The 15,582-nt window shown below is 42.1% G+C and overlaps 1 protein-coding gene across 1 annotated transcript in view; it reads right to left on the reverse strand.

The window, feature by feature from the left end:
* The window catches only part of Tll1 (tolloid like 1), a 198,884-nt gene extending 186,261 nt beyond the window's left edge, over positions 1 to 12,623 (reverse strand). Inside the window, exon 1 of the mRNA XM_052162659.1 lies at positions 11,845 to 12,623. Coding sequence (XP_052018619.1) covers positions 11,845 to 12,013 — 169 coding nt within the window. The 5' untranslated portion in view covers positions 12,014 to 12,623. The remainder of the gene's footprint in view (positions 1 to 11,844) is intronic.
* Positions 12,624 to 15,582: the final 2,959 nt, after the last annotated feature.

The raw sequence follows: 15,582 nt of genomic DNA on the forward strand, positions 1-15,582 counted from the left end.
CGCTCTACAAACTACATGAAGAAAGACACACACACACACACACATTGTAAAGTAAGAACAGAACTCTATGTTACTTCATGTTTCTGTCTCTGAGAAAGCCATGCTTCATTCATGGTAAATGTTCAAGAAATATTGAATGAATGAATGAGCATTTGTGGCTTAGACTCATATGCTCAAACTTAGCTCTTTGTAAACATGGGATTGTGAATGTTTAAACTCAAGTCAATCCAGATGGCAAATAAAATACAAACCAGAAACTACTAGGAAACTATGGAGCCAAGATTCTATTACACACTAGTCAATGTTAGTTGAATATTGACAATATATCTTGAGATACAGAATTCACACGTTGGCACACTGTATCCTATCACATCTTTCTGCAAAAAAACATCTTTCTGAAGGGCTTTAACTTCTCAAGAAGAAAGGTGTTAGAATACTGGAGAATAAACACATCTTCACACATGAAGAAAGCAACCTTTATTTCACTAATATTTTTATAAAGATCATCTTTCTAAAAAAATAAGTACTTGTGACTTAAGAAGTTCTCTATGCCCTATGTACTTGTACTGTTTAGCACAAAAGTAATACAGCAGTTAAGTCCCAGGCAAAGTCACATATACTTTACATTTATATAGTATTCATAAGAGCATTATGGGGATCATATAATCTCCATTTTGTATATCAGAAAATTAAGCATAACTGAGTTACTAACCAAAATGCCAAAGTCACAGTTATTATATGGAAGGTTCAGTATTGGAGTACATTTATATCTAACTATGAATCTCATCAGTTTCTTGCATTATTTACTGTGTGTGTTCATCCCTGTATAGGACAGAGAACAACTTTCAGTAGACAGTTTGCTCCTACTCTATGGGTTCTGGGGGTTAAACTCAAGTCATCAGTATGGTGGTTTATATGGCCATGGACCCCATAAGCACATAGGGTTGAGTGTTTGGTCACCAGGGAGTGACATTATTTGAAAGGGCTAGGGGGTGTGGTCTTGTTAGAAGAAGTGTGGCCAGGGGTGGCCTTTGAGGTTTCAAAGAGCCAATTCCAAGCCTAGCATCTTCTGCTTCCTGCTGCCTGAGGACCCAGATGTAGAACTCTCATCTACTCCTTCTCCAACATCATGTCTGCCTGCATGCCTGCATGCTTCATGCCATGGTGACAATGGAACTAATTCTTTAAAACCATAAGCCAGCCACAATTAAATGCATTCTTTTATAAGCGTTGCTGTGGTCACAATGCCTCTTCACAGCAGTAGAAACCCTAACTAATATATCTGCTATGGATACTGGTGCCCTTATCCTGTCCTGTGATCCATCTCACCAACCTCCAAGTTATTAACAATTATCCCACCTCTTTGAAATTTTGAAAAAGAGTTTTGAAACTAAATAAATTTCACATAAAAAATTGCATATAATAAGAAAAGGAAATAAGAGAAGGCAGGGACGGGGAGAGGTAAACAAGGTGTCAGTCCATGGTCCCAGGTTCGGTTCTTGTCGATCACAATGAAATGTAGGGCAAGTTATCTTTAAATGCTTATCTATCTGTTCCATCAAAAACAGCATGCAGCCGAATGTTTTTGAGGTTAAAGTTTTGCATTTGAAGTTTGTATTTGAGAGTCTACTCTGAATTTCATAATATGTGCTAAAGATTTGCTCCTACTGTGGCTATGTCAAGCTTAGAATCCGGTGAAGACGCTCTCAATAATCAGTATGTTTCATTGTCTTCATTACTGGGACCTGCTTCAACCAGCCAACTGCTCACACATGACATGACAAACAGACATTTAAAGCAACCCAAGCTCCCAATCTAGTTCATTATTCCCACTCTTTACATTCTAACCCTGGTGAGTATGCCTGTTGACCACAGTTTACTTGGACCCAGATATATACTATTTCTTTTTATGGATTGATAAAATTACCCATAAAGGACCAATACCAGTCATTGTTTTTGGTTTCAAAAGGAATTCAACAGTGAAAGGACTAGTTTTTACCAGATTTTGTACTAAACCACTTACGAGAACAAATATAAAGAGGAATTCTCCTGTCTAAAAATTTGGTAAAGTTAATATATTTTCTTTTAAGAAATTATCAACATAATAGTACTAGACTTCCAATCAGATTACCTAACCTTACTATTCCTTAAAGTTTTCAAAGCATATGATCTTAGATGTCTTAGGTATTATGGTTGAAAAAGGTGATTTAAATACATATATAATTACATAGCTTAATTATTTCCTCAAAGAAACTCATACACCATCTGCATATATAAGACAGTATGAATCATTTCCATAAATGGCCACCATTTAAAAGAATGCTCTTCATATCCATTGTGGGTTCATTATGATGTATTTGTTGAACTTTCTATAATAATCTCAACTGTAAAAATGCAAACTATCAGCACCTGTGTGAGCCGCTGGATGCCAGTGACTGATTTCTTCCCAAACCCATTCAAACTGACATAGTTAATCTGCCATCACAATGTATTATAAAAAATATGTTAAATTTTGCATGTGCGTATGTGCTAAGGGTTAAACCCAGGACTTTGTGCCAGGCAAATGCTCTACCACTAAGTTACCTTAACAATTTAAATACAGGGAAGAAAAGTCTTGCAGTATCTTTCCTGCCCCCCCCCACAACCCCTCAAATATTCAACTCTACAAAAGCTAGTCATATACATTCTTAGTTCATACGTGGTGGAAGTTTTCCATTTCTAGCTCCTCACACACAAAGAATACTCTCTCAAAAGAGGACCTTCATTTTACTTCACACAAATGAAACATACTGGTTTTACTCTGACAGTGGCAGGGAAGGCCTTTAAAATTCACAAGCACTGATGAAATGATGGGACCTTGCAAGAGAAAATCACAACCAACTGATGCCTGTGTTAGACTCATCACCTCTTCAAATGAAAATCTTACCATGTTTGCATTGTATTGACTAGAGTACCAGAGTATGGGGCCACATGAAAGCGAGGGAAGACATCTACCACATGGAAACCCAGGCTCATTTCTCATCACTTCCTACCCCTGGGACAGGCCACTAGTGAGTCTTTCCCAGGTCTTAATTTCCTCACATATCCATGAGAGACTATGATATTTGTGTGACTGATGTGATTAACAGGGACTTCTTCCACAGACAGGGGACTCTAGATTCTCCTTATTTAAAGACAAAGTCTAACTTAAGTATTTGGCCTTGGGTGACATGGAATTCAAAAATGTAGACCAAGATGGACTTGAACTCAGAGAGATCATCCTTAGGGGACTATGTATGTGTACCACCCCATCTTCAATGTGACTGTGTTATTATGATATGTATCATATCACACATATGATTCCTACATACAGAGACAACTAACTTCTACCCTCTTGGATATTTTCTATTTATTTCCTGTTCTCCCTGGAGACATCTTAAAGTTTCTACTATCTATGCAGTAAAGTCATAAGCCACCCAGCAGGAGGATGCAGCTTAATAAATGTGTCCTTAAGCAATATGTCTGTTGTATGGCATTATGTAGAGACTTAAGGTGACCTTATTAGGTAATATCATTTATAGAACAACTATTGTATGCAGTCTATTTATTAAAAAGAAGTGTATATAAACATATGTAACATTATATTTATGTAAGTATATATGACCACATATACCGGTCTTAAAACACAATACTTACTAGAACATACATACACGCACACAAACACACACTCAACCACTAAGCATTTGCCATCTCAAAACAGATCATGGCAGAGGGTCCAGAGTTCCACGGATCCAGGAAAGGGGACCAGAGTTCCGTGGATCCAGAGTAGTCAATAATCAACAGACCCAGTGCCACACACTCTGACAGCACAGCACAAGACCCAGCAATTATTCCAGTAAACACATCGCATTTAGTCGAAGCCAGAGAAAGAGTTCAAAGAACTCTGATAGGAGCAAGCAGGCCAGTAACCCCTGGAGGTGACTCTGTGGTGCACAATTCACATGCTGACAGCTCAACATGGATGAGAAATGCAAGGAATGAGCAAACCGTTACACCCTGCTGTCCTCCACCCCTGCCTCCCCCATCACACCAATCAAATGGCATCAACAGGAATCATAGTAACACGGCAGATAGCAAACCTTAACAGTAAAATACATATATTTTATCTCAGGCTCTGCGGTGACTCTTTTCATTGATGAAATACTACAGTGTTAAACGTTGTTAGAATCTTTCTGAAAACTCGAGTCTGAATGCTTTTCACAGGGTATGGACAAAAGTCATTAGATTTTTGTTTGTAGCTACTTGTGACCTCATGACTAGCAGTCAAGGAATTGTTTAAAGTATGATTGACAGTAAATATTTAGCTGAAACTATAAATGTAAATTGCAAGAGAAAAGGCAGAATAGAATCGCTAGTTTCTATTTGGATTTCGCTCTTTGGATTTCAATTATCACCTAATTTACAGTGCTTCTTAATACAAACATATGGCTGAGCACTTCAGAGTGTCTGGAGAGGATAAATACACATTTTATAAGAAGCCAGTGAAATTAGCAACACATTAGGCCAATGTGCCCCAAAATCCAACAGTCAATACCCAGTCTTAGGACTTAAAATGGCAAGGAATAAATAAATAAACAAGAGGCCCCTCTGGTGATCTAGAAAAGCACATCATTCTGTGAATTCAATTCACAGCTTTGAGGCTAGACAGAATTTTTTAAATATTTTCCTCTCAGTGTTATTATTCAATAGACAACTAAAGGAAACAAACCACTCTGGCTTTGGTGCTAAATAACTATGCTGTGTCTAAAAATGGGGAGAAGATTCTCCACTCCTCAAAGTTTGATAATTCCACAATTCATTCCCAATCTTGGAATAAAAAACAAAACAAAACAAACAAACAAAAAAAAGCATCGTAAATGATTTTAAAAAATCTCCCAGAAAATGAAATCTTATAGCCCCTGGGGTCTCTCTGCTCCCCTGAGTACTGGCCAAACCTTGCTGTGAGCTCATGCAGAAGGCATTCCCAATGTGTGGAGGGGGTGGCAACAGAGTCCTTACTAGAACCATCACCACAGCCCTGAGCACCAGACCGTTCCAGCAGAAAGTACCCTGCCTCATTTTAATGGCTATTCGACTGTGTTTTCCAACATTTCTTACAAATGCTTACAGAATATCCCAGAGACCGAAGCACTATTAAAACCATAGACAATGTCTTAAAGTAAACAAAGGCTAATCACCAGGGCTGGATACAAATCTACGTCTCAGCATCACAGAGGCCAATGGGGCTACAGGAGATTTTCTATACTGTAGTTGTGAATATTACGTTTACGTGAGTCATGTTTGCCGAGACACTTAAATGTAGGGTTCTTACCTATACAATAATGGAGGAAGACTGAGTTCCAACATAAGAAATTATGTTCACATTAAATTGTCATATAGGTGAAAGGGACACATTTAGGGAAGAACTATTTATTTATGGTATAGTTTGGAATGACACATTCTGGTCCTTCCAGCTCTCCTCTCTTTGTGGAAGATTGTATTGGATATTCTGGGGTTTACCCTGCATGGTACTGGCATAAAAACAGACATACAGCCCAACAGAACGAAGAGAACCAAAAGATAGTTTCATGCATTAAGAGCCAAATGACTTTCTACAGAAGCTCCCAAAACTCACATTAGACACAAGGTCCTATTTAACCTAAGCTGGGCCCTCACTTGCTGTATATGCTCGGGAACCAAGGACCACATTCAACTCTTGATCCTCTTACCCAAATTTGCAGGTGCTACGATTTACACCTGTCAAAACACATTTAAATAAACAGTTCTAGGAAAATAGTGTCTTTGAAGAATGAACGGAAAAATCAACCCGAGTGGGGTTAAAGACAAATATAAAACCCCCAAACTGTAAAACGACAAGAAAAAAACAGGAAGACATTTTATACCATTGATCCAAGCAAGGATTATATTTTGGTCAAGGATATAAAAACACAGGCAATGAAGGAAAAGCTAGACAAGAAAGATTATATGAAACTAGAAAGATTCCAGACTGTAAGGAAGAAACAGCAAAGCGAAGGAACAGATTATAGGATAGGAAAAATTTTTCACAAACTATATCTATTATGTAGTTAATATTCAGAATATTTGAGGAAACTAGACACACAGAAACAAAACTATCCTGGTGAATTTTCAACTTGCCAGTCACACTGTTTGGAGACAAAGGTATGAAGAGTTTGGGTAGGGAAATGAAGGAAGGGGAGGAGGAATGAGGAGAGAGAAGAGGAGAGGGAAGGGGAGGGAAGGGAAGGGGAGGGAAGGGAAGGGGAGGAAAGGGAAGGGGAGGGAAGGGAAGGGGAGGGAAGGGAAGGGAGGGGAGGGAAGGGGAGGAGAGGGGAGGGGAGGAGAGTAAAGGGGAGGGGAGGGGAGGAGACAGAGGAGAGGAGAGGAGAGGAGAGGAGAGGAGAGGAGAGGAGAGGAGAGGAGAGGAGAGGAGAGGAGGAGAGAATATGGAAAGAAGGAGTCAGGCTTTAGGAAAAATGGCTTGATCTAAGAAATACGAGGAAAAGTAATTTATCTTTTCCAGTTGCTGCCAACTTCTACTTGTGAACCAAAACACCCATTGGCCCTCCAGACAAGGGCGAAATAAGTGCTCACAGCAAATGAAGGCTAGAATTCAAGCATACAGAACATAATGCCGAATCTAGCCATCAGGCAAACCTTATTTTGGCCCTGTCTAAGTTGGCTGGCACCACAGGCAAAACTAAAAAAAAAATATATACTTTCAAGATCTGAGCCATGAAAACTAAGACAGAAGAAACTGGTTAGAGCAGCAGGTCCTGAAAGTGGGTTTTCAAACCAGAGCTTGGCAGCCCAGAGAGGTGCTGGCTTCAAGCAAATATTTGGATATTTCAAATTGTTATGGAATAAAGTAGACGTGGAATTGAGCATCAAGCTCTCAAATGCTGTACCTAAGAGGATGCCAGTCCAGCCAGAAAATGCGCCACCAAGAACAACAAAAACAACTAACCTAGAAATGAGACATTAGAAACCTGTGAAAATTTTCCCTAGACCTCAGGGACGTGGAAACTGGGGCCCTGGTCATGTGGAAAAGCAACAAGGAGTCCTTGGAATGCCAAAAGCTTGCTTTTTTCATGACCGTGCCCACAAATGCTTCTCAAAGGGCAAGTTCAACCTCTCACCTCACTGACCTTTAAGAAACAGAAAAAGAACCATCTACCATGAATTTCAATGAGTTTCAATGTAGAGAACTATTTCATGTGCAACTCCAAAATGAATACAGAGGGGATAACAAACTTACTGACAAAACACTAGATTTCATTAGTCAGTCTTCCAAGTGTCTACTCACCATTTTAAACCCCTGTTTAGCCAATCCCTATATTTTCAGTTGTCTGAACATCCTTAATACCTTCTTAACTATAAATAAAAGAACAAGAAGGAAGAGGAAAAGAAGGAAAAGAAAGACAGGACAGAAGGATGAAGAGAAAGGCAGGGAAGTGGGGAGAGAAGGAAGGAGGGTTGAAAACATTTTAGTCCAATTGTTTCATGGGTCTCTTCTTTTAAACATTGTTTCTGACACAAATCCAGCACATTAAACTGACACTTCACAGATGTCAGTCTTCAGGTTAACACACGTGCTGGAGCAGCATCCTGAGAGGAGACGGGTTATCCCTTGCTTTAAGACAAGCTACCCTGGGCACCTCACTTCCAGAAGATCCTGCTATACCACTCCTGGGCATATACCCAGAAGATTCCCCACCATGTAATAAGGATACATGCTCTACTATGTTCATAGCAGCCCTATTTATAATTGCCAGATGCTGGAAAGAACCCAGGTATCCCTCAACAGAAGAGTGGATGCAAAAAATGTGGTATATCTACACAATGGAGTACTATTCAGCCATTAGAAACAATGAATTCATGAAATTCTTAGGCAAATGGATGGAGCTAGAGAACATCATACTAAGTGAGGTAACCCAGACTCAAAAGGTGACTCATGGTATGCACTCACTAATAAGTGGTTATTAACCTAGAAAACTGGAATACCCAAAACATAATCCACACATCAAATGAGATACAAGAAGAAAGCAGGAGTGGTCCCTGGTTCTGGAAAGACTCAGTGAAACAGTATTTGGCAAAACCAGAACAGGGAGCTGGGAAGGGGTGGGAGGGAGGACAGGGGAAGAGAAGGGGGCTTACGGGACTTTCGGGGAGTGGGGGGGGGGCTAGAAAAGGGGAAATCATTTGAAATGTAAATAAATTATATCGAATAAAAAAAATATCGAATAAAAAAATTTTAAACAAACAAACAAACAAACAAAAAAAGACAAGCTCCCCCTGCCTCAGGCTCGCCATGTCTCTGGTGACTTTAGCACCCCACAGCTGACTGTACACTCAGCTGAGCAGATGGCCTCCCAGGACAGAGCAGTTAAGAGCTCAGCCAGGGATCCCTCAGTGTTACTCTATCTGCATCTCTGCAAATTCATTCACAGAAGAACGTACCCTTTCAGTCCCTGCAGATTTCATCTGTGAGCACACTGGAAGTCACGGTATACTAAAACCATGTATTTTCATTTCTACTAGAAATGTAATCAATTCAACTAAATGATTACAGGCTTTCTTTCTCTCCTATAGCTTTCCAGATTTGAAGTCAGAACTTTTACAGATAAATAATTGCACTCAACTTCATAAATATATTAAGGATGGAACAATTTTTAACAAATTATTGCTGAGAATAACTTTCCCTGGGTAGCACATGTTTTTGTTGTTGTTCTCTTATTTGGAATAGAATTGTGTAGATGACACTATGAACAGCGTCATGTTGCATATGTACTACATTCCTAAGAGTGGATCTGACAATATGAGTCGGTAATAAATATTTTTAACTGGCTATAATCTTTGACATCCAGGATTTAGATTTAAAGTAAATGAAATTAACTTCTGATATCAAAGTAAAGCCTCATGTTGCATATGTACTAAATTCCTAAGAGTGGATCTGACAATATGAGTCTGTAATAAATATTTTTAACTGGCTATAATCTTTGACATACAGGATTTAGATTCAAAGTAAATGAAATTAACTTCTGATATCAAAGTAATTTCCTCCAAACCAACCATGATTACAAGAAAACCTGGGATCATTTCTTAGGTTTGTGTTTGCTGCTTGTTTCTTTGTATTTCAAATAAAATGTCAGAAAGGAAAATTTAAAATGCAGCAGGAATGAAGTTCTGGGGTAACATCATAAAGACATCTAATGTCACTGGGTCTCTGTTTTCCTGTCTGTGCAGTGGGAATAATAGCAAGCCCCAGCACACTGGAATGCCATGAACCTAGCTAGAACAATGGACTCAGCTAAGTTTCAAAATCACTAAAGCTGTTTGTGTGCCATCAAGCCACTGTGTACAAACACGCAGGGGATATCAGGATGCTTGTCAGTGAACTTCAGATAGAACTGGCTTCTTAATCCTGGACCAGGCCCTGAAATCCTCTACAGGAAAAAGAAACACTGAAGATGATGTGTTCCTAGAAATCACCTCTCTTGCTTTTGTACTTTTGTGTATGGCTATATTCCCCAAATCTCTCTCTCTCTCCCTCTCCCTCTCCCTCTCCCTCTCCCTCTCCCTCTCTCTCTCCCTCTCCCTCTCCCTTTCCCTCTCCCTCTCCCTCTCCCTCTCTTTCTCCCTTTCTTTCTCCCTTTCTTTCTCCCTCTCTCCCTCTCTCCCTCTCTCCCTCCTCTCCATGTGTCTTATTTCAGCAACCTTCTTCTGACTTTTTCCTTGGGATTTTGGTGTTCTCACATTTTCCCTTTTTACTTTAACTTTCATTTGTCTTATATAGTGCTAATAAAAGAGAGAGTAAGATTTTATCACTCTGTGGCCAGAGAGATAAATTAAAACCTTTCATCTCAGTATGTCAAAGGTGGGGGAAGGACACTTGAAAGAGACCCCTGCCTCATCACACATCTTAGCCTCTTAGCCTTCTACACTGGCCCTTCTCCCTTTCTCAGCAGATGCAAACAGACACAAGCTCACAGACATATGCCTCGTCAAAGACGGGTTAGAAAAGCAATAGTAATTCTATGTTATTATTTTCTTTTTTCTTTTTTTTAATATCAATTTTTTTATATCAAAAGTTATTATTTTCTAATTTTAGTCAAAAATAATGCTATACTTAGGGGGAAATGAAACATCAATATTACTCAAGTTGTCTTTTTTCTTTTCTTTTGGTGTTTATCTGCAAAGAAAAATTAATGTTTTGCATATATATGAACTCCCAGTAGGAACACCTCACCTTGTAGCTGATTGAATCTTTTACAGGAAAGAACATCTAAATGGACAGTTCCTCTTACAATATTATAAATCTGGGACCTCGACCATACCTTAAGACAAATCGGAAATTCACACATCCCTTGTTGCAGCATTACTACAAGTACTCTACCTACCAAAAGTTACATTGGAGGAGTTGCTTGGCATCTAGTCACCACTATAGCCAGAAGCGACCCAATCCGTTAAAGAAGTCCCAGGATCTCCGGGAAACTGTGATATTGATAACAAGAGGGAATATGTCATCAAAGGTAAAAACTAACTAGGGAATTTCCAGGGTTTTCTTTTACTTGTGCCCAGGTCTTCGTTACACCCAGGAAGGGTTGACTCGGGTTGACTTACCTAGGGAAGGGGAGAAGAAAACAACCACAGACCTAACCAGCAGTTTTGGAATCTGGGTACACTTAGATCTATGGGCTCTTTGGCCCACCCTTTCTGTGCCACCTGGTCTAGAGGCCACACCTCCTGACTTGGGGCAGACCAGATCATGCCTGCCTTCAATTTCTCAAGGACATTGTTACTTAGGTCTATCACAACAACCTTTCCAAAGTTAGTTACGAGTCCATGCCGAACTGAGATTGCCTTGGCCACAATCCAACAGAACTTAGGACCGGGAATCCCCAAAACCCTCCCTGGGTGCTCCAGCCAGTATTGGGTACCCTGGGGCAATGCGCTCACGTGGTTCCTGAGAAACGCGTGTGGAGCTCCTACCAGAGGCCAGCAGAAGCTATGAGCGGTTCAGAGGAGGGACGAAGGACGCGGACTCGTGGTGGCGCCGGCTCTTGGGAGCAAAGAACTACACTCTGGTGTTCCCAGCCCCAGTAGGGTGATCCCTGGTTTTCAGAGAGTGTCAGTGCCGCTACAGCTCCCGAGAGTATTTTCAGGAAGACACAAACTTGAATGGGGTAGCAACGTGGTATAAATATTTTTAGATTTATTTTTAAATGGGAGAAAAGTAACTGGAATCTTATCTACGACTGAGTTCTTTTAAGGTTGTCACAACACCCTTCTGGCCTGGAACTCACGATTAAACTCTTGGTAAAACAAGGAGTGAGAGTGTCCAGAGGTAGCGATGCCATCTCCACCCACCTTTTGGAAAACTCTGCCCACTTGGTCAAGAACAGACGCTGGGAAACCTCCTCCTGGAACAGCGGCGGTCTTGTCCCTTCCTGGTGCATTGAACCCGCTGCGTGCTGGCATTTAAAACCCACAGAAGCCAGCTGTGTTTATGACTTGTTTAATTTCACAGGGAGGGGGGAGGAATCAGAAACTCCAGGACGGGACGTTTGCCTTAAGAGAGGGGGACCAGTGCTTGGCATCCGATCCTACCAGCACAGAACTCCTGGGAACTTGGGGCCGCGCAGGGTGGAGGGGGGAAGGAAAAAGGAGAGGGAGAGAGGAGGGGCGACGATGGAGGGGCTGAGCAGGAGAGAAGGAAACAGGTGAGCTCCCATTGCCTCTTGGAGGAGATTCCAGCATCTTGGTCCCCCAAAGCGCACCACAGTCCCAACTTAGGCAGGCACTTACCAGCTTTGCACGGGTCCTTGTAATCTATAGGCTCCGTTTTGTCCTCTTCGTTCCCATCAAAACTGTAATCATAATCGAGGCCAGTGCAGACCCACAGCTCCCGGGAGAAAACAATACCCGAGACCACCAACCACAGGAGCATCCTCCGGGAGAGCGCTTGCAAACCCATCCTTCTCCCCTAGAGGAAAAGGAGGGGACCAGACCCGGAGGGCCGCGTGGATGTGCGGGGCTCTAGGGACAGTGTTCTTATCCCCACTGGGAGGCTCCTCGGAAAGACCTGAATGTTCAGGTGTCCGGAGACATGCGGATGTCTTCGGGACGCTAGAGAGGGCAAATGCTGTCTGTCTCCCCCGGATGCTGGGGAACTTGGCCGGGAGCCCGCGGGTGGGCGGAAGGCAGGTGAGGAGCTCGGCCCCGGCGGCCGCAGCCAACCCGGCTCGGTCTAGGTCGTCCTTCCAGCGGCCGAACTTCCCGCGATCGCGACCGGCCGTGGCGAGAGGCGCACCGCGGGCTCCCCTGCTACCCGAGCTCCGGCTACCGCGCCGCGCCACGCCGCGCCCCCGCCGCTGTCAGGACCCCGCGACCGAGCGCGAGCCGCAGCCGCCTGCGCCCGCCGCCGCCGCCGCTGCTGCTCCGGGAAGATGAATCCGGTTTGCACATCAGCACATCTGAACTGAAAGGGGAGACCGAGGAAGGGGGTGGGGGGCAGGCATTTCTATGCCGCCAGACCTTAAAAGCCTGCAGAAGCTAGGGAAGCTCCCGACTGCCCGGAGAGCAAAGGGGTGTGAGGATTTGGAGTGCCTCTTTCCCCCCCTCTAGGCTGTCTTTTTTACCCTCTTCCTAACTTGAAAAAAAAAAAAATCTTCACAGCATCTAACCCAATCACTCGCATCCTGCTTACTGATTCATACAATCAGGGTCAGGATCCGGGCCACAGCCTCCTCTCTGACTTCGTTTGATAGCCTTATACAAACAAACAGACACGAGCGCGCTGGCATTTCCATTTCTATTTTACTAAAGATTAAAAAAAAAAAAAAAACCGAATGCATTCCGCATTTGCGTCCACGAACAGCAATTAATAGATGGGGTACGTGTCAGAGCAGAGCGCCAGACCTGGGGTGGCGGCGCGAGGGATCGTGACAACTTCACTGCAAATCTCTCTATCCTGCCTCCCCCCGCACCCCACCCCAGATAAATAAGCGGTATGTGTTTCTTTCCTTGCTGCTATTTGACCTTCCTACCTCAAAAGTGGAAGAAAAAGTATCTGACCTTTTTCTGTTTGGGTAAGAAAACAGACTTCTGTGCAAAGTCAGTCTCCTAACCAACAAAGTTTTACTAAGAACTAGAGAAATTAATTTTCTTTAAAAAGAAAGAGAAAGAAAGAAAGAAAGAAAGAAAGAAAGAAAGAAAGAAAGAAAGAAAGAAAGAAAGAAAGAAAGAAAGAAAGAAAGAAAGAAAGAAAGAAAGAAAGAAAGAAAGAAAGAAATCGAGTTCCAGATCGCACCAGCAGGAAACGCTAAGCCCTCGCCGATGGGCTGGAGCTAGGGCTCACGTGGGCGCAGGACAGGAAGTTGGAATACTCCTGGCAAATTTTCTGACAGTTCTGGCGCCCAGGCTCAGCGCCTCCTAGTACCCTTCGGCTTCACTTGTTTGATTTCCTCCCTAAGACAGGGTGTAAAAACCGGCAGCTGGATTAGAGAGGTAAACCACTCCTCTGCACAGCAGACTCGGGACAAACACGGGTTGTGGGAAGTTGGGGAAGGGGAAAAAAAATAAGAGGAAATCTCTGCAAAAAAACCCCTGGTGTGAGCAATTCCGAGGTTTCCCCACATCTGTAAGTAGTTTCCAAAATAGGTGAGACTTCTTCCCCCACCCCCATGCTTCCGGGGGTTCCGGGGGTCTGGCGAGCTAGCTTTCCTTTCTAACAAGATCCGTTACTGTCACTTTAGCATGGACTGTCTTCTGGTGCCTTTGTATCTTTATTTGAGGAACCCATCCCTATTCCTAAAAGACATTTAAACAAAAGTAAGGAGTCACTAGTCTCTCTCTCTCTCTCTCTCTCTCTCTCTCTCTCTCTCTCTCTCTCTCTCTCTCTGTGTGTGTGTGTGTGTGTGTGTGTGTGTGTGTGTGTGTATCTGTCTCTCTGTCTCTCTGTCTCTCTCTCTCTGTTTCTCTTAGAATAGGAGGAAACAACTTTGGACTTGGGGATGTGAGAATTCTATACTTGCTGCAGAAAAGCAAGCAGAGAATCTGGAAGATGACAAATTGTATTCTACTTGAAAGACAAGGGTAGGAGGATCCAGACATAAACAGGAGGTGAAGTTGGAGTTTCTAGACCACTACAATGATGACCTCTTTCTGTAGATCTTAAACATCTAACCCTGTCATACAGAGCAGACCCAGACTGCAGCTTTAAAAAAAAAAAGAAGAAAAAATTTGCTTGATAAGGGTAAAGAAGCTGCTTTCAGAATTTCTTGCTGAGTCATGATCAACCCAACCAGAAAAACTGTCTGTATAATTAATGCCAGTGTTGTTCCTGCAAGGGCTAAGCAAAAGTGCATCCTACATAGTCCAGCTCAGAACCAGAAATGCAATTTTTCTTTAGAAGACCTCTGCTCTTGAACTGCTGGCAGGGTCTGCCTTTCTTACCCTGAACCCACTAAATGCTAGGAAACATCTAAGACTCTTATCACTTAAGATGACTTTCTTATATGACTTTCTAGAATCTGTACCTAGAATGCACATCCTGGGCAAGGATGAACATGTTTTACCACTTATTGTGAAAGAAAATGGTACCATACGGGAACATCTGTCTTGTTATTAGTACACAGTGATATCTGTTAGATCTTCCTTATAGAACTGTCACTGCTTAGTTGAAAACTTTTATAAATTTGTAGTTAATAGAGAGCTTGCTTAGCATGCACAAACCCCTGAATGGCTCCTCTTTACCACCTAAAACAAATTGAAACTTAGTGGAGGACAGGGAGTCAAGGTCACCCTCAACAACATAAGCAGTTTAAAGCCAGCCTGCAATACATAGGACCCTCTTTCCAAAAAATGAAATAAATTCATGAATAAAAACGCAGAGAATTGGTGACTACCAGATTGAAGTAGAGAAATGTTTATTTATGGTTAAAATGCTTGCCATGAGTGTTTACATCACAATATTCTGGGCCTCGTAGCCTGAAGAGCTTCAATGTGTGTGTGTGTGTGTGTGTGTGTGTTCTGGGTACCCACCTTGTAAACAGTCTCCTCTGTCTCAACTCCTGCCTTAGGTGGTGTGAAACCCTAACTCAAAATGTGAGCCCCAACTCATAGAACTACAGTGGCCCACAATGTTCTCTAAGTTCTCCTGCGTCTGCCTCCTTCTCTGCTTTAGGAATGCTGAATTATAGATGTATTTCAGCACCCAGCTTTATGTGGGTTTTGGAGATGAGACTCAGGTTGTCACATGTACATGGAAAGTGCTTTCACTCACTGTAAAACCATCCCAGCCTTAGTTTTCCGTTTTTAAATCTTAGACTTAGCTCTATTTGTAACAAATCAGCTGGGTTTAAATGTCTTTTTTTTTTCTATAGTTGAAAGCAAGTTTTTGTCCTGAACATGTAAGAAGATCAATTTGGAAAAATAGGACTATGGTTAAGAAGTTGAATCTGAGTATAGACATGTGCAGTAACTAAATTCAATCTCTTCAGGAAGATGAAAAAGAGAAATTGATTTCTTCAGGAAAACCTGCTG

The sequence above is a fragment of the Apodemus sylvaticus genome, chromosome 18 (assembly GCF_947179515.1).
Source record: "Apodemus sylvaticus chromosome 18, mApoSyl1.1, whole genome shotgun sequence".
Lineage (NCBI taxonomy): Eukaryota > Metazoa > Chordata > Mammalia > Rodentia > Muridae > Apodemus > Apodemus sylvaticus.